General features: G+C 50.1%; 1 protein-coding gene across 3 annotated transcripts in view; it reads right to left on the reverse strand.

The window, feature by feature from the left end:
- Positions 1-27,474, reverse strand: part of CORO2A (coronin 2A) — a 103,489-nt gene that overhangs the window by 19,518 nt on the left and 56,497 nt on the right. For all 3 annotated transcript variants that reach the window (XM_037902362.2, XM_043547635.1, XM_027820403.3), the window contains 5 exons: positions 19,325-19,474; positions 16,518-16,697; positions 8,744-8,860; positions 8,083-8,187; positions 6,147-6,243 (listed from right to left, as the gene is read on the reverse strand). In XM_037902362.2, coding sequence (XP_037758290.1) covers positions 6,147-6,243; positions 8,083-8,187; positions 8,744-8,860; positions 16,518-16,697; positions 19,325-19,474 — 649 coding nt within the window. The remainder of the gene's footprint in view (positions 1-6,146; positions 6,244-8,082; positions 8,188-8,743; positions 8,861-16,517; positions 16,698-19,324; positions 19,475-27,474) is intronic.

Consider the following 27,474-nt stretch of genomic DNA (forward strand, 5'->3'; position numbering starts at 1 on the left):
TGGATCTTCTGGCAGCACTCTTTCGGTGGGAACCCCCCTCCCCGGGGCCCTGCTCCTCACCTACTCCCACCAGGATCAGGGGTAAGGGTTCCTTGCCTGCCCTGGTTCCCTCGGGCGCTTCCTCCGGGCTCCCGGGAACAGGTCTTCATCCCCTCAATAGGTCAGAAAAGTGCTCCCAATCCTGACCCAAGATAACAGGGTAGGCTCGGGTTGGGGCTTGCCCTACTACAAGGGGCCACATGTAATCCCCTATGGTGACCTCTACCCAGGCACTGAGATAGGATTTAATATCCCCATGAATGTACTACAGGAAGATGGTCTCCCCGAGGGCTTCAGGGTTGGGGACCAGGTTGTCCCGGACCAAGTGTTTGCTCACACCCCGAGTCTACTAGACCTATTACCTCAGTCCCATTTATTTGTACAGGAACTGTTAGTTTTGCTGGAGCGTGCTTCCGGGCACGGCTCCCTGCCGTCCATACTTGCCCACAGCTGTACTCCATATAGGGACATTCCTGATAATGGCGGCCTGGACGCCCACAAGAGAAACAGGCCTCCATGGTTAGCCATGAGACTGCTGGTTGGGAGGGCCCTAGATCAGAGCCCTCCCACTCCACTGGGCTCTGACCCAGGGCCCCTTGGGCTACCAGTAACCTGGCAACCAAAACTACCTAAGGCTGTTCTCCCTCGGCCTCTTCCTCTCGTCTCCTCCCCTGGGGTCACCTCAGTCCAAGGCCTTCGCCTGGTGGGAAAATCAAATCAAAAGGAAGCAGGAAGAAGTCGCCACTGTCCAGGGCCACATGATACTTCCCTCTCTGCTTGTCTCTGCAGAGGGTCCTCCCTTTCTTCACGGAGGGCCCCTCTGGGCAGCCGCATCAGAGCCTTTAGCTTTCGTTTTGCTCTGCTCTGCTGGAGCTGTGGGCTGCAGGTCTGTTCACCTTCAGCGCTACTCCCCAACTGAGCTAATTCGCTGCCTTTTAATTCCTCCAGCAGATGGAGCATTTGCTGCAGATGTGGCAGGGCGGGGCTGGCTGAGCCCAAAATAAGCCCTTGTTGCTCAGTGTGGGATTTGTACACTCCATCATAATGACACAAAGTTGGAAGGTACTCCCAGTATGGAGGAGGATCAGAATATCATTAAAGAAGATCTAGAGGACCCTGAAAACTGGAGTAATAGAAAAAGGATGAAATTTAATAGTGCAAATTGCAAGGTCATGCACTTAGAGACTAACAACAAGAATTTGTGCTATAAGCTGGGGACGTATACATTGGAAGTGACGGAGGAGGAGGAAGACCTGCATGTATTGGTTGATCACAGGATGACTATGAGCTGCCAATATGATGTAGCTGTGAAAAAGGCCGATGCACTCCTAGGTTGCATCAGGCAAAGTATTTCCAGTAGAGATAGGAAAGGGTTAGCACCATTATATACTCCTGGGGGAATTCTGAGCTACTGCCCATGCAGCTTTGGAGCAGAAATTAATGTTGTGCATGCAGAATTTCCTTTTTCGCTCCACGGAAATGAGGGTGAATGATCAAGGGCCTGGAAACACTCCCCTGTGAGGAGTGACTGAACGGACTGGGTTTGTTACCTTGGAGAGGAACATGACAGAAGTCTATAAAACAGTGACTGGCCCAGAGATGTGCGACTGGCAGCTCCTGTTTTCTCTGTCTCAGAACGCAAGGCCAAGGGGACATTCAATGGCACTGAAAAGTGGGAAATTCAAACCCGATAAAAAGGATACACTTCTTCCCACAACTTGTGATTAGCCCTGCGTTCACCCCACAACAGCCCTGAAAGGCTTACGGAAGCTGGAAAAGGCCAGTTATGATGGACTCCGCATGCGGGGGTTAGGCTGGAGAAGCAACCCCTGACTGCAGCATGAAGCTCAGCTGAGCAGGTATGTATAGTATAAAGCCAGGAAGCAGCCAACAGAGATGGCTGCAGTGAGGAAGGCTACAGCCACCCTCTGTGCATGAGAGAGGGAAGGAGGGAATCCAGGTAGGACAGGGTGGACTAGGCCCAGAGGCCCCCTGTTGGAGGCCTGAGGGTCCTGCTACACCCAATCCCAGAGAGGAGCAGAAGAAAAGTCCTCCGAGATTTTTGGAAGCAGTGGAAGCAGCCAATCAGAGGGGCAGCAGAGACAGGGTCAGTCAGTTGCTGTCTGGGCCTGGAAGAGAGAGTACTGGGTTCCTGGCCTGGCCGGAAGAGCAGCAGGACCACAGACAGCTCAGTGCATGCAGGGACCAGGGGAGCTAAGAAGGAGCTCCTGGCTGGCTGCTGGGGGTACGTCCCTGTACCAGGGCCGGGAGAAGGTAAAGACTGAGTCACTGAAGACCTGCCGAACAAACCATTGACTGAGGGGTGCAGGCGAGAGGTGGATGCCAACCCCATTACACCAGGGAAAGAGTAAGACCCCAAGAGCCTGACCCTGAGGGAAGGGCATTCCCAGAAGAGAGGCAGGTGGAGAAAAAAACCTGTGGGAGGCAAGTAGGAAGCAGCCCAGGGAGAGAGCATCAAGGTTGGGGATTGAGCAGGTCTTGGCTGAGTGCTGTAGGGTGCCTGGCTTGGAACCTGGATTTGTGGGTGGGCCCAGGTTCCCCTACTAGCCACTGACAGAGTGGGTGGGAAAAGCACACAGCAACCTGGCTGGAGCGCCAAGTCACTGAGAGGAAGCTGCAGCTCCTGGCGTGAGAGTGGGGCTGCAGAGTGAAGGAGGGGACAACAGGTCAAGGCATTGCACCTGGAAGAGAGTGAATCCCCAAAGCAGCCCCGAGGAGTGAGGGCCCCATGACAGGAACTCATTGCCACAGGAAGTCACTGAGACCCAGAATTTAGCAAGAGGGACTAGCCTTCTTTATGGCCAAGAAGAAACTCCCGAGTTTTAATGGTAACACACATTTTGGCAAGGCTCTTAAACCTCCTGCTTCAGGGCTGAAGCCAGTCTCTGAGTACTAGAGACTATGTGTGGGCAAGCTCTCTCACGTGGTACTGTGGAGCACTTCCATACATTCTGGAGGGTGGAGTCAAGGCTCTGGCCACTTCCTGCCCCTCTCCATTCACTTGTTCCTGGGGGGAAAGCAGCTGCATGAAGCCTGCTTTGGTCAAGCAGGGGAGCTGTGTGTGTGAGTGGGAGGGTTATTATACCTCCCTCCATGGGCACATTAGGGCTAGTCAAAATCTAGCTCTCAGTAAGAAGAGTCTAATCTCCCAGGCTTCGTGTGCTATTACTGAGCATAACATGGCAGCTGTGTGTTTCTGGGCATGGTCCTTGCCCCAGCTCTGCCTGACTTTGAAAGCTGTCTGAGCTACGCACTATATAAACCAGCATCCTTCTCCTGCTGCCACTGATTCCCTGCAATGCTGACTAGATGCTGCAGAAAGCAGTGCTTGGGGAAGATGAATGTGTACTCCATGATGAGATGCTGGCTTCCTCAAGTGTTGATCCAGTGTAGCATGGAACAGGTGCCCTGGCCACAGCAGCTAATGAGCAATTCAAAGTAGGTGGCAGGAGCAGAAGCCAGAAACCTGTCTGTACAGACCTGTGGTATTATTTTGCCTGTGGAGATTACCTGCAGACAGCACAAATCCGGAGGTAGTTCTGTAATTTTACTAAGAATAATTGCCTTGAAATGTAACCACAGTGTGCTACAATTTTAAGCATTGCCCCTTCTTGCATAAGGATCATTTTAAGAGCTAAGAGTCCAACAGGAGATAAGTATATTTTAATTGGAGTAACTGGGACTGGCCCAGCTTTCAGCCACTCCAGATTTTCACCAAGTGCGTCAATGCAAAACTCTCTCTCTCTAACTGCGGGGGTTGACTCTCCTCTCACTCTCGTCAGTTTTATACTGGTGTAACTGCACTCATCTTAATGGAGTTACACCCTGATTTGCACCCTGCATGTGAGAGCCCATCAGGCCAATGACCTTAACATCCATGCACAGCAGCCAGTGCCTGGCACTGCACATTCCTGCCGGGCAGGAGACTCATTCAGTCTGCATCAGAAAGACGAAGGACTGAGCTGGCTCTGCCCGAGATGTGGGTATTGCAGAGCTGAGGCTCAGACCACTACCTCATCCTCTGCAGAAGACTTAAAGTCTCCAGCAGCAGATCCTGCACTGTGCCTCAGGGGAGCAGAGAGGTTTGGGCAATGCAGAAGATGATCAAAGGAAGCCATTGGAGCAGCCCTGTCAGTCTGCATCCTGCAACAAATGCACAGTCCTGACTACCCAGTCTGCAAGGTGGTGAACAATGCAGTGCTCCCGCAGCCCAGTGCGCCCGCAGCCCCACTCACCTCCATGGCAGTGCAGAACAAGCATTAGCCCACACAACAAGTCCCCACATTTGTTTCAGAGCACATCCAAGGGAGAGGTGGCTGGGGTGGCCAGACCCCTGCTCGCAGACTCCAGGGTGCAATAGCCATGCCAGGCAATTAGCCAGTTGCAGTAGTAACTGGAAAAACACACCCAAGAGAACAGCAAGAAGCAGGGTGGGGAAGGCTGCAACCTGCTCGGCAGCATGGCTCTGCCTTTGTACAGGTGGAGCAACCTTTGTACAGGTGTTTGGCTGGGGCTGGATGTAGCCCTAAGTCCTCCACTGATGAGCCTTCTTTAGTCCTGAACTACTGCTGAGTGTTTAGAGCAGCTTCATTTACTTTTAATGTTAATAAATCCTCCTGTCTAAGGCGCATTTGATCTGATTTAAAAGGTGGCTGCTCCTTGTCTTGACCCCAAAGTCAGCTCAGTGTATATTTTGCCCCGCTACATTCAGTGGACTGGATTTTGGTAACACTGGAAAGGTCTTCTTGACAAATACATTTGACAGCATTTCTTGATGAGGTTACAAGTTAGGCTGATAAAGGTAATTGTGTTGATGTACTGAAAGTCGTGAGCGGTGTCTGACTTAGTACCACATGCTATTCCGATTAAAAACTAGCACTATACAAAATCAATATGGCATATATTGAATAGATGAAAAACTGGCTAACTGATAGATCTCAAAAGCAATTGCAAATGGAAAATTGTCAGCTAGTGAGGTGCTTCCAGTGGGGCTCCACAGGGATGAGTTCTCAGCCCAATTCTATTCACTATTTTAAACAATGATCCGGAAGAAGTTATAAAATCCTTGCAGGTAAAATTTACAGATGACACAATTGGTGGAATGGTAAATAACGGTAAGGAGAGGGCAGTTCTACAAACCAACCTGGCTTGCAGTAAACTGTGTCTTAATATAACCAAAAGCAAGGTCTTACACCTAGGAACAAAGTCAGATGGACGGGAAAGCAGTGATGCTGAAAAGAACTTAGGGGTCATGCTGGAAACCAACTGAACACGTGCTCCAAGTGCCAGGATGTGGCCTAGAAAGCTAATGTAGTCCTGAGACATGGTAACAGGGGAATATCATGTAGCAATAGGGCAGTGCTGTTACTTCTGTACACATCACTGGGGATACCGTTGCCCCAGATTTAAAATTGAGGAAGATTTAGGGAAGAGCCATAGGAATAATCTGAGGACTGGGAACCAAGCTTTCCATTAGAGGCATCAGTTCAATCTAATTAGCCTATCGAAAAGATGGTTAAAAGACTATTTAAACACTGTCTGTAAGTCCCTGCTTGAGGAGAAGATGGCTGATACTGGAGAGCTCTTTAGTGTAGCAGGCAAAAGCAAAAGGAGATCCCAGACTGGAAGCAAAGTCAGCAAAGTTCAAACTAGGAATAAGATGCACATTTTAACAGCAGGGGTAAATAGCCACTGAAGCAGTTTCCCAACGATATGGGGGATTTTCCATCATTTGCAGTCTTTATATCAAGACTGGGTGACTTTCTAAAAGATCCGCTCTAGCTCAGCTGGGAGCTCCTGTGGGTGGGAGGGGAGGGACAGGGACGACTGCAGGGCTCACTGGGCAAGGTTTTCTGGCTGGGTTCTGGTGGGGATCAGATTAGAGGATCATAACAATCCCTTTTGGTTTTAGGAGTCTATGGATCTGTGATTTACAACAGTGTAACACTGAGTGAGAGCAGAACTGGGCCCCCTGTCTTCTCACCAAAACCCACGGTATTTTGGGCCAGTCCTACACTCCCACTGGATTCCCTCAGGGTGTGGGATTGGGCCCCTAGTGAGATGAGACCTACATGATAAAAACTCACCGATTCCTTTCTGTGGTAGATGGGAGCGGTATTCCATCAGGTAGTTCAGATGCGGCTTCTCAGAGCTTATCTCATAGTATCGTATGTTCCCATCTCCCTAGAGATGACAAGAGAGAACACAAGGCATTGCTTAGCCCCTGCAGGAGAGGGGGAGCCCAAGGTGGTCACCTGGTTTACCTTCTCTAACGCCCATTGGTCTTTTAAAGCGCTATCATATTACCTTGTATTTGTTTCCTCTCTAAACTAAACCGTCCCAATCTTTCCAGTCTCCTTCCATATAAAAGTATTTTCCTGGCCTCTAACATTTTTCCTCCACTGGTCTCTGAACCCCTTTTATTTCTGTTATGTCCTTTTAGTCAGAGAGTGACCAAAATGGAAGCCAGTATTCCAGGTGAAGGTGTATCATTGATTTATAGTACGACACCTAGGAAGGGAAATCAAAAGCACAACTGCAAAATGGGGAATAACTGGCTAGATGGTGAACAATGGCTATTGCTGAAAAGGATCCGGGGGTTACAGTGGATCACAAATTGAATATGAGTCAACAATGTGATGCAGTTGTGAAAAAGGCTAATATTCCAGGGGGCATTAACAGGAATGTCATAAGTAAGATACCAGGAGGTAACGGTCCACCTCTATGGGGCACTAGTGGGGCCTCAGCTGGAGTAAACTGTTAAACTCTGAGTTGCCAGAGTCCAGAGGAGAGAAACAAAAATGCTCAACCGTTTAGAAAACCTGACCTATAAGGAAAGGTTAAAGAAACTGGACATGATTAGTCTTGCAAAAGACTGAGGCAGGACCTGATCACAGCCTTCAAACATGTTAAAGGCGGTTATAAAGAAGACTGATTAATTGTTCTCCATGTCCATTGAAGGTAGGACAAGAAGTAATGGGCTTAATCTGCAGCAAGGGAGATTTTGGTTCGATATTAGGAAAAACTTGCTAACTCTAAGGATAGTGAAGCTCTGGAACAGGCTTCCAAGGGAGGTTGTGGAATCCCCCTCATTGGAGGTTTCTACGAACACGTTGGACAAAACACCTGTCAGGGATGGCCTAGGTATATTTGGTCCTGCCTCAGCATAGGGGCTGGACTCGATGACTTCTTGAGGTCCCTTCCAGCCCTACATGTCTATGATTCTGGATTTTAGGTGTTCAGCAGTGCCTCTGCCCTGGGCAGCCCACTACATGGGGGTGCAGCTCAGTTTGGGGCTAGACGTATCTCTATTATTTGATTTTCAGGCCCTACAAAGAGAGGGGACAGAAGCTGACAGACCTTTGCTCACCTGGGCCCTGACATGGCAAGTACTCCTGAGCATGCTGGACTTCACTCCCACAAAGGCAGCTAGCTCATGTGCCTAGTGTTAGTGTTAGGCTTGTTTGCGCAGGATCAGGGCCATGGGGTAAGGATTAAAGAGCTAGTCACATCAGGTCTTTGGGAACTTTCAGATCAACACACGAAAGCACTTTTTTCTGCCTGTCATATAATGAGCCAAACAGGAGAACCTGTGGACCCCAAATGCGTACCAGACTAGACAATGCACAGCAATGTGTGATCCATACTTGGACAAGTGAGCCCCAAAGGCTTTTAAGAGCAGAGTGAAATCCCATCTTTTCAGCCTCACTTCTAGTGAGTGCAAGGGAAGTCTTTGCCTGCTACTTTTTTGCTCATCTTTGGCAAAGACTGTGGGATGTCCTGGCAATACGTGATTTCGCAGTTAATACTGAAGACCTGATTCACAGTTAGTATCTGTCTATTATCCAATAAGTGTCTTATTGCTTCATTGGGGACCTTCAGTTAAAGCCTAATGGCGTGATTCTCATCTCACTCAAGCCAGTGTAAATCGGGAGTAACTCCACTGAAGCCAATGGCATAAAAGCAGTGTAGTTGGGAACAGAGTCGGTGGCGTTGACGTTAATTCAGAGAAAAAGCACTTACCTTGCTCACCACATACAGCATGTGAGTGTCAGAGTCATAGAACGGGAACAGCAGCCCGGAGGAGCCATCCAGATCCTCCTCAACTAAAGGCAGAGAAAGATCATCCTGGGCATGTCAAAGGAGAGAGAAACAGCCGCTCTCAGAACCTTCGTGCCATGCCTGAAAATGCCCTAGAGCATCTGACCCTGAGTCTCACTGCTGCTCCCACTGGATCTGTGGGAGGGAGGGCAGTTCTGAGCGGGCCCATGGCCACGGAGGGAGAGATACGCAGAAGACTCTTTACACTTCTTATTGCAGGTCTGGAGTATGGACATGCTGCTCCCGTCCGCCTGCTGCCGGCCCATAGCTCCTTTGAAACTGCTCCCTCCCATACGAGGCACCCCTTCCAATGCTAGAAGATTGCTTCCATTTCTGTTTGCATTATTGCCATGCTCTCAGCCCGCCTTGCTTCTTCACCGATTAGTTTCTATTTAATAACATTTTATACACAAAAGCCAGGATCCACCTACGAGTTTTTAGCTTGACAGACCAGCTTGGAACTTAGCTACAAATTAATTCTTGGGTATTTGGCAGGCACAAGGGTTAAAGTGAAAGTAATGAGGAATCCCAACTGGTGAGGAAAACTGGGCAGTCTATGGCGGGATTGCTGGCTCTGACTCACCTGCTCCCATAGTGCAATTTGCCGGCTATTCCAGCGGGATGTTCCAGTAGAGAGCAGCTTTTTCATGTTTCCTAGAAACAAAACTTTATTCACTCTGTGAGACTTGCAGCTGGCTTCCTGTAAGGAGACACACAGCACATTACTGTCATGGTCACATGGGAAATCCAGGCATGGGGAGACCTTTTTTTTCTCATTGCTGTCCAAAGCTTATTTGAGTTTGCTGAGCAGAAAAGGCATGAACTGCCCCCTTCTCCTGAAGCCCCACCGAATGAGGATCTCACTGCACATCTGCCAGCAACGGCAGCGCAGGTCACATGGGGCTGGGTTGCTTGCCCCGCTGCAGCAACGGGAGTGCAGGTCGCACGTAGGGTTGCCAGGTGTCTGGTTTTCAACCGGAACTCCCGGTCGAAAAGGGATCCTGGCAGCTCCCGTCAGCACAGCTGATCAGGATGCTAAAAGTCTGGTTGGCCACAGTGCTAGCAGGCTCCGTGCCCAGCTCCTGGGAAACAGCCATGTCCCTCCGGCTCCTAAGCAGAGGTGCAGCCAGGGGGGCTCCACGTGCTGTCCGCCCCCTGCTCCAGGGCACCACCCTGATTGCTGGCTCCAGAGCTCCCATTGGCCAGGAACTGCAGCCAATGGGAGCTGTGTGGGTGGCGCCTGCGGGGGCTGGTGGCACATGGAACCCCCTGGCCGCCCAGGAGCTGGAGGGACATGTCGCCACTTCCCAGGAGCTGCCTGAGGTCAGCACCGCCTGGAGCCCACACCCTGAACCTCCTTCTGCGCCCCAACACCCTGCCCCATCCCTGAGCCCTCTCCCATACTCTGAACCCCTTGGCTCTACCTGGGAGCTCCCTCCTGCACTCCAGGCCCTTCATCCCCAGCCCCACCCCAGAGCCTTCACCCCCTCCCACACCCCAATCACCTTCCCCAGCCCAGAGCCCCCTCCCACACTCCAAACCACTCAGCCCCACACTCCAAACCCCTCCTGCACCCCAACCCCCTACCCCAGCCCGGTGAAAATGAGCGAGTATGGGGGAAAGTAAGCTACAGAGGGAGGGGGATGGAGTGAGCGGGGGGCAGGCCTTGGAGAAGGGGTGGGGCCTTGGGGAAGGGGTGGGGCAGGGGGCAGGGCAAGGGCGTTCAGTTTTCTGCAATTAAAAAGTTGGCAACCCTAGTCGTACAGGGCTGGGCTGCTTGCCCTGCTGCAGCCATGGCAGCAGTGTGGCACAGAGGGCAGCAAGAGGCCCAGCTCCCCTGGGGCCTTTGTGAAAAGCCCAGCGATCAGCTTTACACTGCGTTGGAGTGCATAAGAGGGAGACCGTGGGGCCCTCTAGCGGCTGCAGCTTGCAGGAGCCACATGCCAGAATACTGCCACCCTGCCAGCGGAAATGTTACGTAGGCTGCGGCTAGTTATGGGGTTTAATGTAGAAGCTTTTGTGTACTTGCAGAGCGTGGCCCTGCAATCTCCCCCACAGAGTCAGAGAGGACTATTCAAACAGACACTGGCAAGAGGACAACACAGACCTGGATCCCTTGCCATCTATTCCCAGGACACCACGCACCATAGTGTCTAGGTGGGAAACTAACCCAAACATGGTGAATTTCACGGGGGAGTGAGGGGATGAGGTGGGCAAGAAGCAGGAGGTTGGGGTGAGCATAAGAAAGGCAGACAGGCAAGAGTGGCATGAGGTGTTACGGGGACCAGTCAGGTGAGGGGATGAGGCAGGGGTGCATAGGAGAACGGAAATCTTTGTTTTCCCTTCTGAGAAGTAGACGGCTGTAAAGCAGTGAATTCAGGATGTAAATTCAGATACCGAGCACAGTGCTGTTTGCCTCTCCTGGGTGGCAGCCAGTAGCTGTTAGCACGCAGAGGGAGATCTACTGCTGGAGACCCTTGACAGGCACCATGAGATCCGTTCTAACAAAGCACGGCCCTGCGATGTGCGAGCTCACAGAGGAGAGCAGCATTTCGCCCCAGTCACTCTGTTTCTGTTGCGGTTTCCAGGTTTATTCTGCCAGTGGGGAAGGAGTGCTGCTGTAAGGCAGCACGACGTTACTTCACATGCCAGGCTGTCAAGACGAGCAAGTCACACCAAGCTGTGTTGAGAGAGGCTGAGAAATGGCTGCTAGAGATTAGAGCAACAGTATCCAATTGATTTCCTCTTGGAAGCAGGCTCCGTTTCATCCAGGCCTCTGCTGGAGGAACTTGCAGCACCACGTTGGGACACATCATGGAAACATTTCCAATTTAATCTCTTTTGAAAAAATTTGCCCCTCTTCCTCACAGATGGACAGGGCTACGCTCCGGCTGGCATGCACGGCTCCACAGACGAACTCCAGTTTAACTGGAGGGTTTAGCCCGGCCGCTCTGGAACACCAGGGCGCTGGACTGGGGCTCAGACGGAGCACGCTGAATAATCCGCTCCAGAATTCCCCACATCTGCCCAAGTCACATATCCTGCCTCCACCTGGCCCCTTGTGCAATGCTGCCCACAGAAGCAGCCATCCCCACCTGAATACATCAGTGCGGAAGAGAAAAAACGGTGACTCACCTTCTCGTATCTGTTGGTCTTCGAGATGTGTCGTTCGTGTCCATTCCAATCAGGTGTGCGCTCGCACACATGCAGGGTAGCCAGTAGATTTTTCCCCTAGCAGCCTCCGTCGGGCCGGTCTGGTGCCCCCTGAAGCCTTCATGGCACTCAATATAGAGCCCTGCTGACCCACCACCCCCTCAGTTCTTTCTTGCCGGCTACTCCGACAGAGGGGCAGGAGGGTGGGTATTGGAATGGCCACGAACAACACATCTTGAAGAACAACAGTTACGAGAAGTGAGTAACCGTTTTTTCTTCTTCACGTGCTTGTTCATGTTGATTCCAATCAGGGGACTCACAAGCCCAAGTTCAGGAGATGGGGTCGGAGTCTTCCACTGATCGAAGCACTTTTCTGAAGGCCACGTCGTCTCTGGCCTGCTGGGTAATCGCATAGCGCGTGGCGAAAGTGTGGATGGAGGACCGCGTCGCTGCCCTACAGATTTCCTGAGTGGGAACCTGAGCCATGAACGCTGTTGATGAAGCCTATGCCCTGGTGGAGTGTGCAGAGATCGGAGGTGCAGGAACCCCTGCCAGGTTGTAGCGCTCACAAACACAGGACGTGATCCATGACGAAATGCCTTGTGATGACACAGGCAGTCCTTTCATTCTGTCCGCCACTGACATGAATAACTGGACCGATTTTCTGAACGGCTTTGTTCTCTCGACGTAAAAGGGTAGCGCCCTGCGGACATCCAGAGAATGGAGCCTCTGCTCCCTGCCGCTGGAAAGTGGCTTAGGGTGGAATACCAGGAGAAAGATGTCCTGGTTGATGTGAAACTGTGACACAACCTTCGGGAGGAAAACAGGATGAGGCCTGAGCTGCACCTTGTCCTTACAGAACACGGCGTCGGGAAGGTCGGACACCAGGGCCCTGAGCTCAGACACGCTCCTGGCCGAGGTTATCGCTACCAGGAACGTCACCTTGTAAGAGAGGGAGAGCAGGGTGCATGTCTTTAAAGGTTCAAAGGGGGGTCCCATGAGCCTAGAAAAGACCAGATTGAGGTCCCAGGCAGGGACAGGCTGATGCACATTACAGTATAGCCTGTCGAGCCCTTTTAAGAACCGGCTGACCATAGAGTTAGCAAACACAGAGCGGCCCTCCGCACCCAGGCGGAAGGCCGAGATGGCTGCTAAGTGGCACCCTTATTGATGACAACGAAAGCCCCGCTGCTGCAGATGGAGGAGGTAGCCCAGAATGAGCGGCACTGAGGCTAGCGTCGGGGACAAATGGCGCTGCACTGACCAGGTTGAAAATCTCTTCTGCTTGGCAAGGTAGGTGGCTCTCGTAGAGGGTTTTCTGCTGCCAAGGAGGACCTGTCTAACCTGGTCTGTACAGGAAAGCTCCATTGGGTTCAACTAGGGAGCTTCCACGCAGTGAGGTGAAGCGTCTCAAGGTTCGGATGTTGAAGACGACACTGATCTTGTGTCAGAAGGTCCGGGAAGAGCGGCAGGGTGAGAGGGGCTTCCACTGACATGTCTAGGAGAGACGTGCACCAGTGCTGGCGGGGCCAGGCTGGTGCTATCAATACGACCTGAGCTCGTTCTCTCCGGATCTTGAGGAGCACCTTGTGAACCGGCGGGATGGGTGGAAAGGTGTATAGGAGACAGCCTCCCCATGGGAGGAGGAATGCGTCCGCGCTGTGATTCTGGAAGGAGCAGAACTGCTGGCTCTTCCTGTTATGTTGCGTGGCGAAGAGGTCTGGGGAAAGCCCCACCTCTGGAAGACTGAAATCGCGACATCCGGGCGAAGGGACCGCTTGTGGCTGTGAAACGACTTGCTGAGGTGGCCCGCCAGCTCGTTCTGCACCCCGGGGAGGTGCGACGCTTGCAAGTGTATTGAATGTTCTACACAGAAGTCCCACAGCATGAGGGCTTCCTGGCACAGGGGAGAGGAGCGTGCACCCCCCGTTTGTTCGTATAGAACATTGCTGTTGTATTGTCCATCCTGACTGATACACGTTGTCCCGTTAAGTATGCCCAGAAGGTCTGGCATGCCAGGCACACCGCTTTCAGCTCTCTGACATTGAGGTGGAGACCTAGATCCGCCTGAGACCAGAGGCCTTGAGTCCTGCGGTCTCCCAGATGTGCTCCCCAGCCCAAGTCTGATGTGTGCTTCACTAGCGACAGAGATGGCTGCAGCGTGGCGAAGGGGACCCCTGAGCAGACTTCCTGAGGGTCGGGCCACCACAGGAGGAAGTCGAGGATCTTGCAACGCAGGGTCAAAATCCTGTCCAAGCTGTCCTGGGCTAGGTGATATACTGACGCAACCCATGACGGAAGAGGTCGAAGCCTGAGTCTGGCATGCTGCACCATGTAGGTACAGGCAGCCGTGTGTCCGAGAAGCTTCAGGCAGTTTCTCGCTGTGGTGGTGGGAAACTGTCCGAGGCCTCAAATGGTATCGGTCATGGCCTGAAACCTCACTTCCGGCAGGTACGCCCTGTCTTGGGTCGAGTCCAGTACTGCCCCTATAAACTCTAACCTCTGGACGGGAGACAGAGTCAATTTTGCTTCGTTTAGAAGGAGACTCAGGTTGTCGAAGGTGGCTCTGATGAACCTGACCTGTTCGTGAGAAGGGTCCCTGAAGAGGGACGGGGAAGGAGGGTGGAAGGCCGGGAGGGCACAGAATTGGATGGAGTAACCCCGCTCTACTGTGGAGCACCCAGCAGTCCGAGGTGATACAGGACCATGCACAGTAGAAAGGGGACAGTCGGGATGAGAAGGTAAGGTGGGGTGGATCCAGTTGGAGATCTGGTGCGCCTGTCCTCGACCACCTTCAAAAGGCCTGTTTCAGGCCAGAAGGTGGTTTGGATTGGCCAGAGCCCTGGCCTGAGGATGGGTGTTGTCTTTTCCTGCCACTCCTTTTCCTCCTCTGGGAACCTTCCTGGCGGTTCTGCTGATAGAACCTCAGAGGAGGTTGCAACCTAAAGTGTGGTAGGAGTGTGCAGGGCCAAAGACCGGAGGGTGGCTCATGAGTCTTTCAGGCTATGAAGCCTCTTGTCTGTCTTTTCAGAGAAAAGAGTCACACTCTCAAATGGGAGGTCCTGAATAGTTTGCTGGACCTCGTAAGGGAGCCCCGATACTTGGGGCCAGGAGCCCCTTCTCATGGCCACCCCAGCAGCCATGACCCTAGTGGCGGCATCCTCACCGTCCAATGTGGCCTGGAGGGAAGCCTGGGAGGCTAGTTTTCCCTCCTCCACCAAGGCCGAGAACTTGACTCAGGAGTCTGAAGGGAGGAGCTCCACAAATTTGGCCATCGCTGCACAGGTGTTATAAGAGTACCTGCTGACGATGGCCTGCTGGTTTGAGCTACGGAGCTGCAGACCCCCTGTAGAGTAGACTTTTCTCCCAAAAAGGTCGAGTCACTTAGCCTCCCTGTTTTTAGGGGAGGGCCCCTGGAAACCCTGCTGTTCACACTGATTAGCAGCGTTCATTACAAGAGAGTTGGGAGGTGGGTGGGAGTACAAATGTTCGTACCCCTTGGAGAGCACGAAATAACGCCTCTCGTTGCACTTGGCAGTGGGTGGTAAGGAAGCTGGGGTCTGCCACAGGATCTTGGTGGTGTCCACAATAGTTTTAGTAAGTGGTAGGGAAACAGGAGAAGGACCTGAGGGAGCGAGGGTATCCACCTTGGGATCAGCCTCCTTGACCACCTCTTCAGCCTTAATGCCCAGACCCTTCGCAGCAACTGTTGTCCTCCAGCGCCACGGCTATGACTGCGCCCACCAATGCCTCGGACGGAGACGAGGCAGAGGAAGCCCCTATAAGCAGCAGATGCTCCCTGCCATCAGCTCCCAAGGGGTCCCGCGACAGTCAGGGGAACGTCAGTGCCGATGGAGCACCTGTCAGGGCCGGGGCAGTCAACCGCCGGTGGAGCCGGTGCCGAACCACGTCTGGAGCTTTCGCCTGGCTCACCTTGACCTCGATTGTCATCTCCTACTCCCCCGAGAGTGGTAGGAGTCAGACTCCGACTCAGAGGTTTCCAAGACTGAAGACCACGGAGGAGCCGAGCTTCAGTGCATTGAGCGTCGAGAGCTTGGGGAGTGACTAGGCTCTCTGTCCGAGTGGGCCGATGTCGAAGGACGTGGAGAGGGGGAATGCCTGGATATCATTGCCGGCTTCCCTCGACTGCACCTGGGGGCGGGGTGAGATCGCCAGCGCCGGAGGTTCCTCCCTCCTAGGGGATGAGAACGGCGCCATAAGGTGCAGCAGATCCCGAGCAGCTTCAAAAGCTTCCAGCATTGAAGGAAGCGGCAGCTGCTGGCCCGTAGGGACCAGTGAACGTGGGGGGGGCCTGACTCAACTGCCTCGGCTGGGCAGGAGACGAAGCAGCTCTAATGGGGAATCTCGGGCTGTGGCCCGCCTGGGGTCTCCCTACCTTAGATTTAGCCAGAGGTGACCGACTGTCCGGCTTCTTTTTCTTCTGAGGCATCGGCGAGTGAGAGCAGTGCCTGCTCTCTGCTGGGCCTCGGGAGGTGCCGTGCCGGTGCCGAGCATCCCGGGACGAGTCCTTTCTCGGCACCGAACTCAATGACGGCGCCGGGGCACTCCGCGTTGACAAGGACATTTTCAGAGCGGGTCCCCTGAGCCCGGGTCCGAATGGGGGTGTAGAGCTGCCTCCATGAGGATCACTTTTAGCCGCTGCTCCCTTTCTTTAAGAGTTCTAGGGCGGAACTCGTGGCAGATCTTACAGCGATCCTTTTGGTGACCCTCCCCTAGGCACCATAAACACGAGGAGTGTGGATCGCTCTTTGGCACGCGCTTCAAGCAGAACACACAGCTTTTAAACCCCAGGGACGGCGGCATACCACGGCTCCGGGGAGTCAGAACAGGGGTGGGGACCCCACGACGACTCTAATCACTAACTCCGAAGATAAACTACGTACAAACAACTGGAGTTGAACGCGCTTGCTAAGCAAGGGCTACAGGAAGTTCCAGCCTACCGTCATTGGTGGTAAGAAGGAACTGAGGGGGTGGCAGGTCGGCAGGGCTCTATGTTAGGCGCCATGAAGGTCTCGACTCCTGGGGGCGCTGACCCAACCGATGGTACTGTGGGAAAAATCTTCCGGCTACTGTGCATGCGCGCACACACACAGCTGATTGGAATCGACATGAACAAGCACTCGAAGAAGAAAGAGCCCTTACAGTCAGACTCACTGTGGATCAAGCTATTTAAGCCTGTATACCTGTAGGACTGCTCCTGACCGCGGGTCAATGAGCCGTATCTTCCTGTCCCGGCAGGCAGTGGCTAACAGGCTGCCGTCTGTGTTGAATGACATGGAGAGGATCACGTCCTTATGACAGCTGATTGTCTTCACCGGATTTTGAATTACGGGCTCCTTTGTGTCGAGGTTCCAGATCATTATCTGAGGCAAAGAAACAAATTTTCAGCACCTTTCCCTCAAACCAGCCCATTTGACAGTCAGCAAGTACAACACTGCACGCCAAATGACTGCTCCCCTGGAGAGATGGGAGTGAAGTGCTGGAACAGTGTGCCCCAGTGAACTCGCACCCTTCTTTACCCATATAATTATTATGATCACTAACTGTTTGTCTATGGCCTGCAAGAGCATGCTTAGTACCTTAGAGCAGCGTGTCAGAGACACGCTCTCCACCTCAAAGAGCTGACATGCTCATTTCCAGGGGACTTTTTATTGCATGGGGAACTGTTGCAGGGGGAAACAGGTAGAATGAACAGCAGCCATTAACATTAACTAAAACTAAACGTACAACCAGACGATAGGGAAGTGAATGTTATGCGGGTTGTGACTCCTCGAGGGTCTTCTGCACTGCAATCAGAGGGGTGACATGCCCCCCACTAGTTTTGATGGAGCTAGTGCGAGTGCCTAGGGCTGTGATGCCATAGCAATGCAGGCTGGACAAGGCCGCCCAGGACTTGTACTTGAGTGGCTGGCCGGTGCGAAGTCCGTACTGCTGTGGGTAAGCCTACCCTGCAGCGCAGCTGCCAACCTGCCGCCTTTGAGTATGCGGATGCCTGGGCTGTGGTGGCCCTGCCTGCACTCTGCTCCCGAGGCCCCCCCGGTTTCCCTCTGTGGCCCCACCCACGCTCCACCCCTCCCTGTCCCTGCTCCATCCCTCCCCCAAGGTCCCCACCGTTTGCAGCTTCTTGCTGAGTCCCTCCTCTCCTCCCCCAAGAGACCCCTGCCACTCGCCATTTGCTGTCTCTCCCCTCTTCCACCCTCCTTAGGGCCCCCCACTTGCCACAGCACTTGCTGACTCCCAAATCCTTCCTCTCCTCCACCCTCCCTCCCCCACCCCCAGGGCGTCCTCCCCCGAGCGGCTCGCGGTGGAGTCTCAGGGTGGGTGGAGGGAGTAGGCGAGCAGTGGGCAGGGGGGGCACGGCAGAGGGGGTGGAGGAGAGGAGAGACTTGGCAAGCGGTAGGTGGGGGGGGGTTTGGTGGGTGGGTGGAAGGACTTGGCAGGTGGTGGGGTCTTGGGGGAGGGGAGGAGGGACTCAATGGGCAGCGGATGGAGATGGGGTCTCGGGGGGAAGAGGGGGGACTCAGCGGGCGATGGGGTCTCGGGGGTGGTGGTGGATGGAATCGGCAGGCGGTGGAGGCCTCAGGGGGCAGGGGGTGGAGGAGAAGAGGGACGAGGCGAGCAGCAGGCAGGAGGGCCTTGCGGGAGGGGGCTGAGTGGGAGCGGGGCCTCTGGGAGGAGGGGCCACGGTCCAGGCACCAGTGAGCTTCCGGCACTCAGGCCAGTCTCCCCAAATGCTGGAACCATGTGTCCATCGCCCATGGAGGTATGGCTACAGGAGCATCAGTCAACTCTCTGACTGCAGTGTGGACAGACCCTTAGAGGAAAGGAGAGGGTCACTGAAAGTCGGGAAAGTTCAAAAGGCTCCTTTTTGGAGCTTGTACCCATGTCCCTCTGCCCATGGTATCTAATTAAAACCACAGCCAGGGCCTGCAGTCCCACAGGTTACACAAACCACTTCAAAGCCACCTCTACTCAAAGGCATACAAAGCAGCAGCCAGAACACAAAAAGTGACTTCACTTTCGGGCTGCCGGAGGAACTCGGACAGGACTGTGTTCTGTCGATATCAAAACACTTTGCAAAAGTGGGTTGATTTAGCCAAAAGTTTTGGTTTGGAGAAAAAAAGGGGGAAAAAAGTTCAGATGACATTGCAATGTCCTGTTTTGACATCTTCAGAATGAAACATTTCCATTTTCCTTTCTCAACAATGTAATGATGTTATAATTATATTGTGTTATATTAGAACATAAATAAAAAAGTTGAAATTGACACAAAACGTTCTGATCAATCTGAAAACATTTTTTTCTGAATTTTCTTTTGTGAAATATTTCAAATCTTCCAGGTTTTGTTCTTAACTGAAATTAAAACAAATTTCAAAATCTTGAAATCTGCCATGACTTGGAATTTCCATTCTCTGCCCTACACCAGACCTGCAACGCAGTCTGCCTGCCTCCCGGTCTCTCCATCTCTTGAAAAGCTAGTGTTTATATACTCCCCTTATTTCCCAGCATGCTTTGCCCCAGCTTACAACTATAAGATGGCTGTCCTGGGGAAAACATTTCCTTGTCTGCCCTGCTCTTCTGATAGAGAGACTGGCTGGAACGCCCAAGAGCCAGAATACTCCCTCACCCCGAGAGGGCTGGGGTGAGCCCACTCTGCTTGGGGAACCCCAACTTTTGCCCCTGCAACCAGGACCAGCAGCACAGGTATCTGTACAAACCCAGCCTCTACATCCTTTGTCCCAGGTGGGGGTGACCCACACAGTAGGGTAGCGCTGACTCCAGGAGGGCTCTCCTCATACAATGGCCTGTTACAGAAAGCAATTATATGTAGGAGTACAAACAAAACTGAATGTGAAGAAACAAAGCAAGTATGGGCACCCTCTCCCTGCAGATGCACCCTCTGGGTCCCTCCCCTGGGCCTGAGCCACACATTCTGCCCTACAGCAGGTCAGAGAGGAGGGTCTGGTCCCACAGAGCAAAGCTGACTCACCTGATAATCATAACCAGTACTGAAGAGAATGTTGCTGGCCGTAGGATGCCATTCAATGAGTCCCACCCTTCGAGCATGACCCAGAAGCTCCTTCCTCGCACTGGTGATGTTCCTTGTTAGTAAATGTCTGGGGATGTCCCAGATTTTCACCTAAACAGCAAATAGCAGCAAAGTCTTTATTCCGCAGTGAGCCATCCTATCACTAAGATCCAGGCCAAGCACACTGTCAGTGCAGACAGTTGTGGATTATTCTCAAAGGAGAGAAACAAGGAGCAGCCCATTGACTTGCAGGCACATAGCGATATCTCCACTGTAAAATGCACAGACATTAAAATATGCCTTGAAAATATTTTCTTAACAACTTCTCTCTTTTTCTGCCCTTTTAACTATCTGGGGAGAACAAACTAAATTATATGGCTCTTCTATGACCTTTATGCATATTCCAAACCTTTGCTTCCTCTCAGGAGCTAAAGGCAACGAGAGTCAATAGCGTGATCCCAAAGGTGAGACATTTGTCTGGGGAGCATTATTAAACTAAAGCTTAAGACACACAATTCCCAGGAACGGAAAGCTCTCTGATGCTTGAGTCAAGAATTTTCCAACTATTGTTAGTTTCTCAAACCAAAGACTCCTATAATTTACTCATGGATGAGCCTTCCATCTCTCTTAGTAATAGATTCCAAGGCCAGAAGGGACCATTCTGATAATCTAATCTGACTACAATACAGGCCAGGGAACTTCCCCAAAATAATTCCTAGAGCAGAAAGAAAAACATCCAATCTTGATTTTAAAATTGGCAGTGATGGAGAAACAGATTTATTAACTAGTGTGACAGGGTCGGGCCAGATGGCTACAGGAGAGTGACAGAAGGCAGATATATTAGCCCCAGGTTAAGTAGGTCCCTTTTCCCTGGGTAAGGTAACAAGGAAGGTTCCAGAACAATCAGGAACTTTCTGGAAACAATTAAGGCAGACAGGTTGATTAGAACACCAATCAAGAAGCTGCTAGAATCAATTAAGGCAGGCTAATCAGGGCACCTGGGCTTAAAAAGCAGCTCACTTCAGTTTGTCGTGCGCATGTGAGGAGCTGGGAGCAAGAGGCGCTAGGAGCTGAGAGTGAGAACGCATACTATTGGAGGACTGAGGAGAACAAGTATTATCAGACATCAGGAGGAAGGTCCTGTGGTGAGAATAAAGAAGATGTTGGGAGAAGGCCATGGGGAAATAGCCCAGGGAGTTGTAGCTGTCATGCAGCTGTTACAGGAAACACCATAGACAGCTGCAATCCACAGGGCCCTGGGCTGGAACCCGGAGTAGAGGGTGGGCCCGGGTTCCCCCCATCCGTCCAACTCCCTGCTTGATACCGGAGGAGTTGAACTGGACTGTGGGTTCCACCAGAGAGAAGGTCTCTGGCCTGTTCCCCGATCCCCTACGTAGATCAGCAGAGACTGCGGGGATTGTTCTTCTTCCTTTCCCCATGCTGGCCAGTGATGAGGCTAACTGAGTGAACGGCAGATTCGAGCCACGAAAGTGGCCAAACTGAGGGCTGCTGTGAACCTCTGAGGCGAGAAAATCCGCCAATAAGTGCAGGACCCACCAAGGTAGAGGAGGAACTTTGTCACACTAGAGATTTTAAATAGGGCTGTCAAACAATTAAAAAAATTAATCACAATTACAAGATTAAAAAATAGTTGTAACTAATATCAGTTTTAATCGCATTGTTAAAGAATAATAGAATACCATTTATTTAAATATTTTGGGGCGTTTTCTACATTTTCAAAAATATTGATTTCAATTACAACAGAATACAAAGTGTACAGTGCTCACTTTGTATTATTTTTACTACAAATATTTGCACTGTAAAAAAGAAAAAAATCATATTTTGCAATTCACCTCATACAAGTACTGCAGTGCCACCTATCGTGAAAGTGCAACTTACAAATGTACTTTTTTTAACATAACTGTACTCAAAAATAAAACAATGTAAAACTTTAGAGCCTACAAGTCCACTCAGTCCTACTTCTTGTTCAGCCAATCACTAAGACAAAGAAGTTTGTTTACATTTATGGGTGATAATGCTGCCTGCTTCTTATTTACAATGTCACCTGAAAGTGAGACCAGGAGTTTGCATGGCACTGTTGTAGTAGGCGTTGCAAAGTATTTATGTGCCAGATATGCTAAATATTCATATGCACCTTCATGCTTCGTCCACCATTCCAGAGGACATGCTTCCATGCTGATGATGACTTCTGCTCGATAATAGTCCAAAGCAGCGCAGACCGATGCACGTACATTTTCATCATCTGAGTCAGATGTCTCCAGCAGAAGGTTAATTTTCTTTTTTGGTGGTTTGGGTTCTGTAGTTTCCACATCACAGTGTTGCTCTGTTAAGACTTCTGACAGCATGTTCCACCCTCATCCCTCTCAGATTTTGAAACGCACTTCAGACTGTTAAATCTTGGTTTGAGGGCTGTAGCTATCTATAGAAATCTCACATTGGTACCGTCTTTGCATTTTGTCAGATCTGCAGTAAAAGTGTTCTTAAATCGAACAACATATGCTGGGTTGTCATCTGAGACTGCTATAACACAAAATATATGGCAGAATGCGGGTAAAACCACGGAGCAGGAGACGTACAATTCTCCCCTAAGGAGTTCAGTCACAAATTTAATGAGAACATCATTTTTTTAACGAGTATCATCAGCTTCCTCCTAGCACGGGGCATTTATTCCTCAGGTGATCAATGGAATTACAGTGGCAGCCCCTTCTGGGTTCTTCGGTTTTCACAAGAGATTTGGGATGGGGATTAGAGGAATAGTTTTGGCTTCCCACCAGGTTTAAGCCCTTCTTTCTGTGGTTTGCTCCCAGTACATGCCTGGATCTACTCAAAGGCATCAGCTAGAGATGGCATCTCATCCACACTTTTCAGATTTTTGTCCAATAGACACAGTTTCACGTCATCTTTATATACGCTAAGGAAATGCTACAGAGCAACAAAGTCAAACATTTCTTCAAAGCTTGAAACCCTTTCCCCCCCCCGCCCGCATTTTCCCATCAGATTTTTCATCATGTTTACATATTGCCCATTACTCATGGGGCACTGCACCCGATATTCTTCATAGTGATATTATTATGATATGGTTATAGCATAATTATGATGCATTTTATGCATGCTAAGTCATGTGAGAGGTCATTGGAAAAGTTATGATTTGCTGAATATGATTATCCTATTTGTATGCATGTATCATTTTTGTATCTGAAGTTATGAGTATTTAGTATGTATCTGTATTTCAAATGTAGTTACACCTGGGTAATGCCCACTAGACAAGATGCTTTCAGTCTAGATAGCTGAGTGGGGAAGGGCCTATTCAGGGAAATGGGCCATTAGGAAAAAATGACAGGCCTTAGGAGAAGCTTAACTCCCACCTGGGGAGCCTTCCTGAAAATGTTACAGACAGCCTCCAAGTAATGGCTGCTATGATGCTACAAGGTCATGTGATGAGACCACATGTCTCTGGACTCCATCTTGGGATGTCAGTATTTTTCCACAGACTGGTCTGGGAACCAAGCTTGGGGAACAAAGGGTTCCTGCCATATGCAAAAGCTGTATAAGGTGGAGGTGGGGAGTGACATCATTTGTGGTTCTTCACTTCCCACCCAAGAAGACACCTGGAAACATCTGAGGAACAAAGACTGAACTGGGGGAAGTGTTAGACCCAGGCTAAAGGGATTTCTAGCCTGTGTATGAAACACCTGGGGATTCCAAGCTGTAAAGCAAGTGCATCTTGCCCCTTAAGAATCTACAGCCTGCTTGTATCAGCATTTAGGGTGAGAATCTGCTAATTCATATCCCATCTTTCTAGTATAAAGTTTAGTTTGCGTTTTTGTTTATTTGCTAGGTAATCTGCTTTGATGTGTTTGCTATGACTTATAATCACTTAAAATCTATCATTTGTAGTTATAAACTTGTTTTTGCTTTATCTAAACCAGTGAGTTGAAGTGAAGTGTGTGGGAATCATAACTCAGGGGCAAAGGCTGTTGCATATTCCTCTCCACATTGAGGGAGGAGGTGAATTTTATGAGCTTATGCTGTACAGTTCCCTGTGCAGCGCAAGACAGTATAGTTTTGGGTTTATACTCCAGAGCGGGTGCATGCCTGAGGAGCTGGGAGTTGCCTTAGCTGTAACCTTCCTATGCATGGGCTGGTCAGAGAGCCTGCATGTAACTGCAGCTGGATGTGTCCCTACCTTTATGTAAGCGGGTGAAAGTGCAGGCTGGAGTGCTTTGCAGCTTGTCACAGCAGTACAGTGTGAGAGGGAGACCAGGCTGGTGTGTCAGGGGGCTCAGTGTACCCCAGTTCCAGGTGGCACCCTGGGGGGAACCCGTCACAACTCATACCAGCATTTCTTTTAAGATTTTTAAATTTCACCCTATATGTTTCAGGGGTAATCTGAAGTTGTTTCAAAATAGTTTCTTTGAATTTATAATAATCTAAAGCATCCTGAATTGGCATTTCATTCAATATATTTCAGTGCTTTACCAGTTAACTTTGCAACCAAAGTGGGGATTTTCTTGTCCTCGTGGGGGGTCAGTAAATCCCCATTGGTCAAGCAGTCTCCATTGTGTATGTGCCTTCCCTAAGGAGCCTCTAGGGTAGTGTGTTCTTTTCTTGATGGGCCACCACCACTGTCTGGCCCTCCTTTGTTGCAGCTGATTGACTCACTGTGGGCATTCCCAACTGCACTGCATATTTCAGTAACACATAACAACACTTCATAACTTCACCTACAACGACAGCACTATCCAACAGGATATTAATGTTCAACAGATCAAGACTTTTAAAACGATACCTCATGAGGTATACTTTGTACCAAACATATCATAATTATTCCACAGTGGTGAATATGGGGGTTCCAAGGTGCTCCTTTGAGGTACAAAATGTCACATCCAGGTCATCCATTTACCATTTTAAAAAATCTGGCAAACTTTATTCCGTCTTCTGGAACTTCCCCAATGCTCCAAGAATTATTGAAAATCAACATTAATGGTCCAGCAAGCTCCTGAGCCAGCTCGTTTAAAGCAGTAACTCTGAAAAAATATGTGAGGGGGGTGGTAGATGATCAGCTGAACATGAGATCCCAGTGAGAAGCTGTGGCCAAAAGTGCTAATGCGATCTTTGGATGCATAATCAGAGAAATCTCAAGTAGGAGCAGATGTTAGTTTACCTCTGTATTTGGCACTGGTGCAACCACTGCTGGAATACTGTGTCCAGTTCTGGTGTCCACAATTCAAAAAGGATGTTGATAAACTGGAGAGGGTTCAGGGAAGAGCCACGAAATTATTAAAGGATTAGAAAACCTGCCTTATAGTGAGAGATTCAAGGAGCTCAATCTGTTTAGCTTAGCAAAGAGAAGGTTAAAGGTAACTTGATTGCAGTTTATAAGTATCTACATGGGGAACAAATATTTAATAATGGGTTCTTCACTCTAGCAGAGTAAGGTATATCACAAATCAGTGGCTGGAAGTTGAAGCTAGACAATTCAGACTGGAAAAAAGGCACACATTTTTAACAGTGAGGATAATTAACCATTGGAACAATTATCAAGGGTATGGTGGATTCTCCATCACTGATCATTTTTAAATCAAAATTGGATGGTTTTCTAAAAGATCTGCTCTAGGAATTATTTTGGAGAAGTTTTATGACCTGTGTTATACAGGAGATCAGACTAAATGACCACAATGTTTCCTTCTGGCCTTGGAATATATGAAGATATAATCACCAAACCAGAGTATAGCTTTGGAATATTAAAGAAATTGCTTAAAGGGGGGACATTCCAAATTAATAGTTAGGGAAAATTATGAAATGCAATCCATGAAATGAATTAAAGGATGCCTATAACAGGACCCCTTTGGTCTTGCTTCTGTCTTGGTTGACAAACTACGCAGAGACCCTTGTGCTGGTCCAACATCCTGTGCAGTTTATTTATAAAGGAGTCCCACCACCTTCACAAAATACATAATGCCTTTAACAAGCAGGGGCGAGCAATCTCTCTCCCTCTCTTACTATCTGCTTCCCCCCTTTTTACTTCCTTCCTGTGCCTATTTGTGGGCTCTGGCTAATGGCTTAGTTATCCTTTCTGCCCTGCCCCACTCGCAAATTAGGCACAGCTCTGCTTAGTCAGCTCCAATCTGCTTTGCCCGATTTGATGACTCAGGCTTTCATACCTAGCACTTTGGCACAATGCCTCAAAGAAATTTGTCACACATTGATGCCATCTACTGGATATCAACAAAAGCAGCAAACTGAGAAACCTGAAAGCTGAGAGCAATCTGGCAGATGGCCAATAGAAACCAGATGGTTGCCCTCACCAATGAGCCCTGAAATCAGGGTATATAAAATTGATATCACCATATGGGACCCCAGAGTTGACTGAAGCCACAAAGAAACTGTAGACTCCCCAGTGCCATAAACACCCAGACGAGCTGTGTGGAAAGGACTCTTTCCAATCCCAGGGTAAGACGATACAAAGTGGAGACATTCCATTTCAGAGACTGTATTTCCCCTTCTGTATTTAATATAAATAACTGAAGGTTCCAGTGATTAAGTCTACACTCCCTCGTGAGACATCAAGTAACCATATTTTAGATGATGTGATATGCATGCCCTCCTTTATAAGTCCACACAAACTGGCTTAACAGAGACTTGAACAATAACTTCAGGCAATTGCTTTTGATATACTAAACCTTTCCCTTATGGACCAATCCATTCCAATAACAGGTAACCACATTTTTAAAAGTGTCTTTAAGACAAGTATATCCTTACTGCTTGGAGAAACACTGGGAAGGCGATCAATGTGTTGGGTACTAAAGAACTTATTATCGTAAGTAAACATAATAAGAAAGCTTGGTGATTTCCATTGTTCCTTAGAGTAACCACTGAGCCACTGCTTTCGTCTTCAACTGCGTCGCCAGAAAAAAGTTTGAAAAACCACTGTGTTAGACTGTATTGCTGTGTGCAGTACATAACTAGAATATTGGTTTTGTCCACACTTGATTGGTGCACTGCTGATTGTATATTGATGTGGTTCTGGTTGAATTATAAATTGTTGATTGGTTACGAATAAGCACGTGTCCTGATTTTAAAAACTGTTCAAGTTAAAAGTTGACCTGAAAAGAACCTAGCATTAAATTGGTAAGCTAATGACCCCTGGACTCAGTAAAACGGTGTTATCATATTAGGTTCCAGTCTAATATTGGTTATAACATTTATCCAATTGGCAAATCTAGCTTATTAGATTTCAGCTTTAAAATCTAACTGGCACCTCAGCAAGTTTGTAAAATTGACCCCCTTTCATGACCACGAACTCTCATGATTCTCCTCTTCACCAGCAGTACAGAGGCAGGCCACACTGACAGAAATTGCCTATTCATTGCAGAGATGATCCAATAATCAATGAATTCCATTTATTTCTGTAAATTTCAATTTACTCCCATTGCACAATGCATAATTTGCGCAGAAATTAATGTTGTGTGCGCAGAATTTCCATTTCTTCCTACAGAAATGGGCTGCAGAGCTGCTGGCCGCCACTCGGGGGGTGCAGGACCCACAGAGCCCAACTTGCAAATAGAAGACACTGCTGGGGGGAGAAGGGGGGAGGAAGCTGGAGGGTTCCTGGCAGCTGCAGTACCCAGCATGCCCTGAAGGAAGGAGGGGGCGTGGAGGAAACTCTGTACAAGCCTGGACCCAACATCAGACTGTTTCTCCTTCTGGATCCTGGGCTCTCGTGGGGAGCGGGTGTGAGTGTCTGGGCTGGGGAGCGCCCCGCAGCTGGGCTCTGGGGCTAGGGGTGTGGGTGTCGTGCTGGGGGGGCTTGTGGCTGGGCTCTGGTGGGGAGGAGACATGAGTGTCTGGGCTGAGGGGGTCCACAGATGGGCTCTGGGGGGGCAGGGGGTTTGGGTGTCTGAGCTGGGGAGGCACAGCTGGGCTCTGGTGGGGGGTGCAAGTGTCTGGGCTGGGGCGCATCCCAGGGGGTGTGGGTGTCTGGCCCCCCTGCTGGGCTCTGGTGGATAGGGGGCAGAGAAATAGGAACTGGGTTGCCATAGGGGTTTCCTTAACTCTCTACTCCTGGTGGAATTTTGTGTCTGTATTGT

The sequence above is a fragment of the Chelonia mydas genome, chromosome 5, assembly GCF_015237465.2.
Source record: "Chelonia mydas isolate rCheMyd1 chromosome 5, rCheMyd1.pri.v2, whole genome shotgun sequence".
Classification (NCBI taxonomy): Eukaryota; Metazoa; Chordata; order Testudines; family Cheloniidae; genus Chelonia; species Chelonia mydas.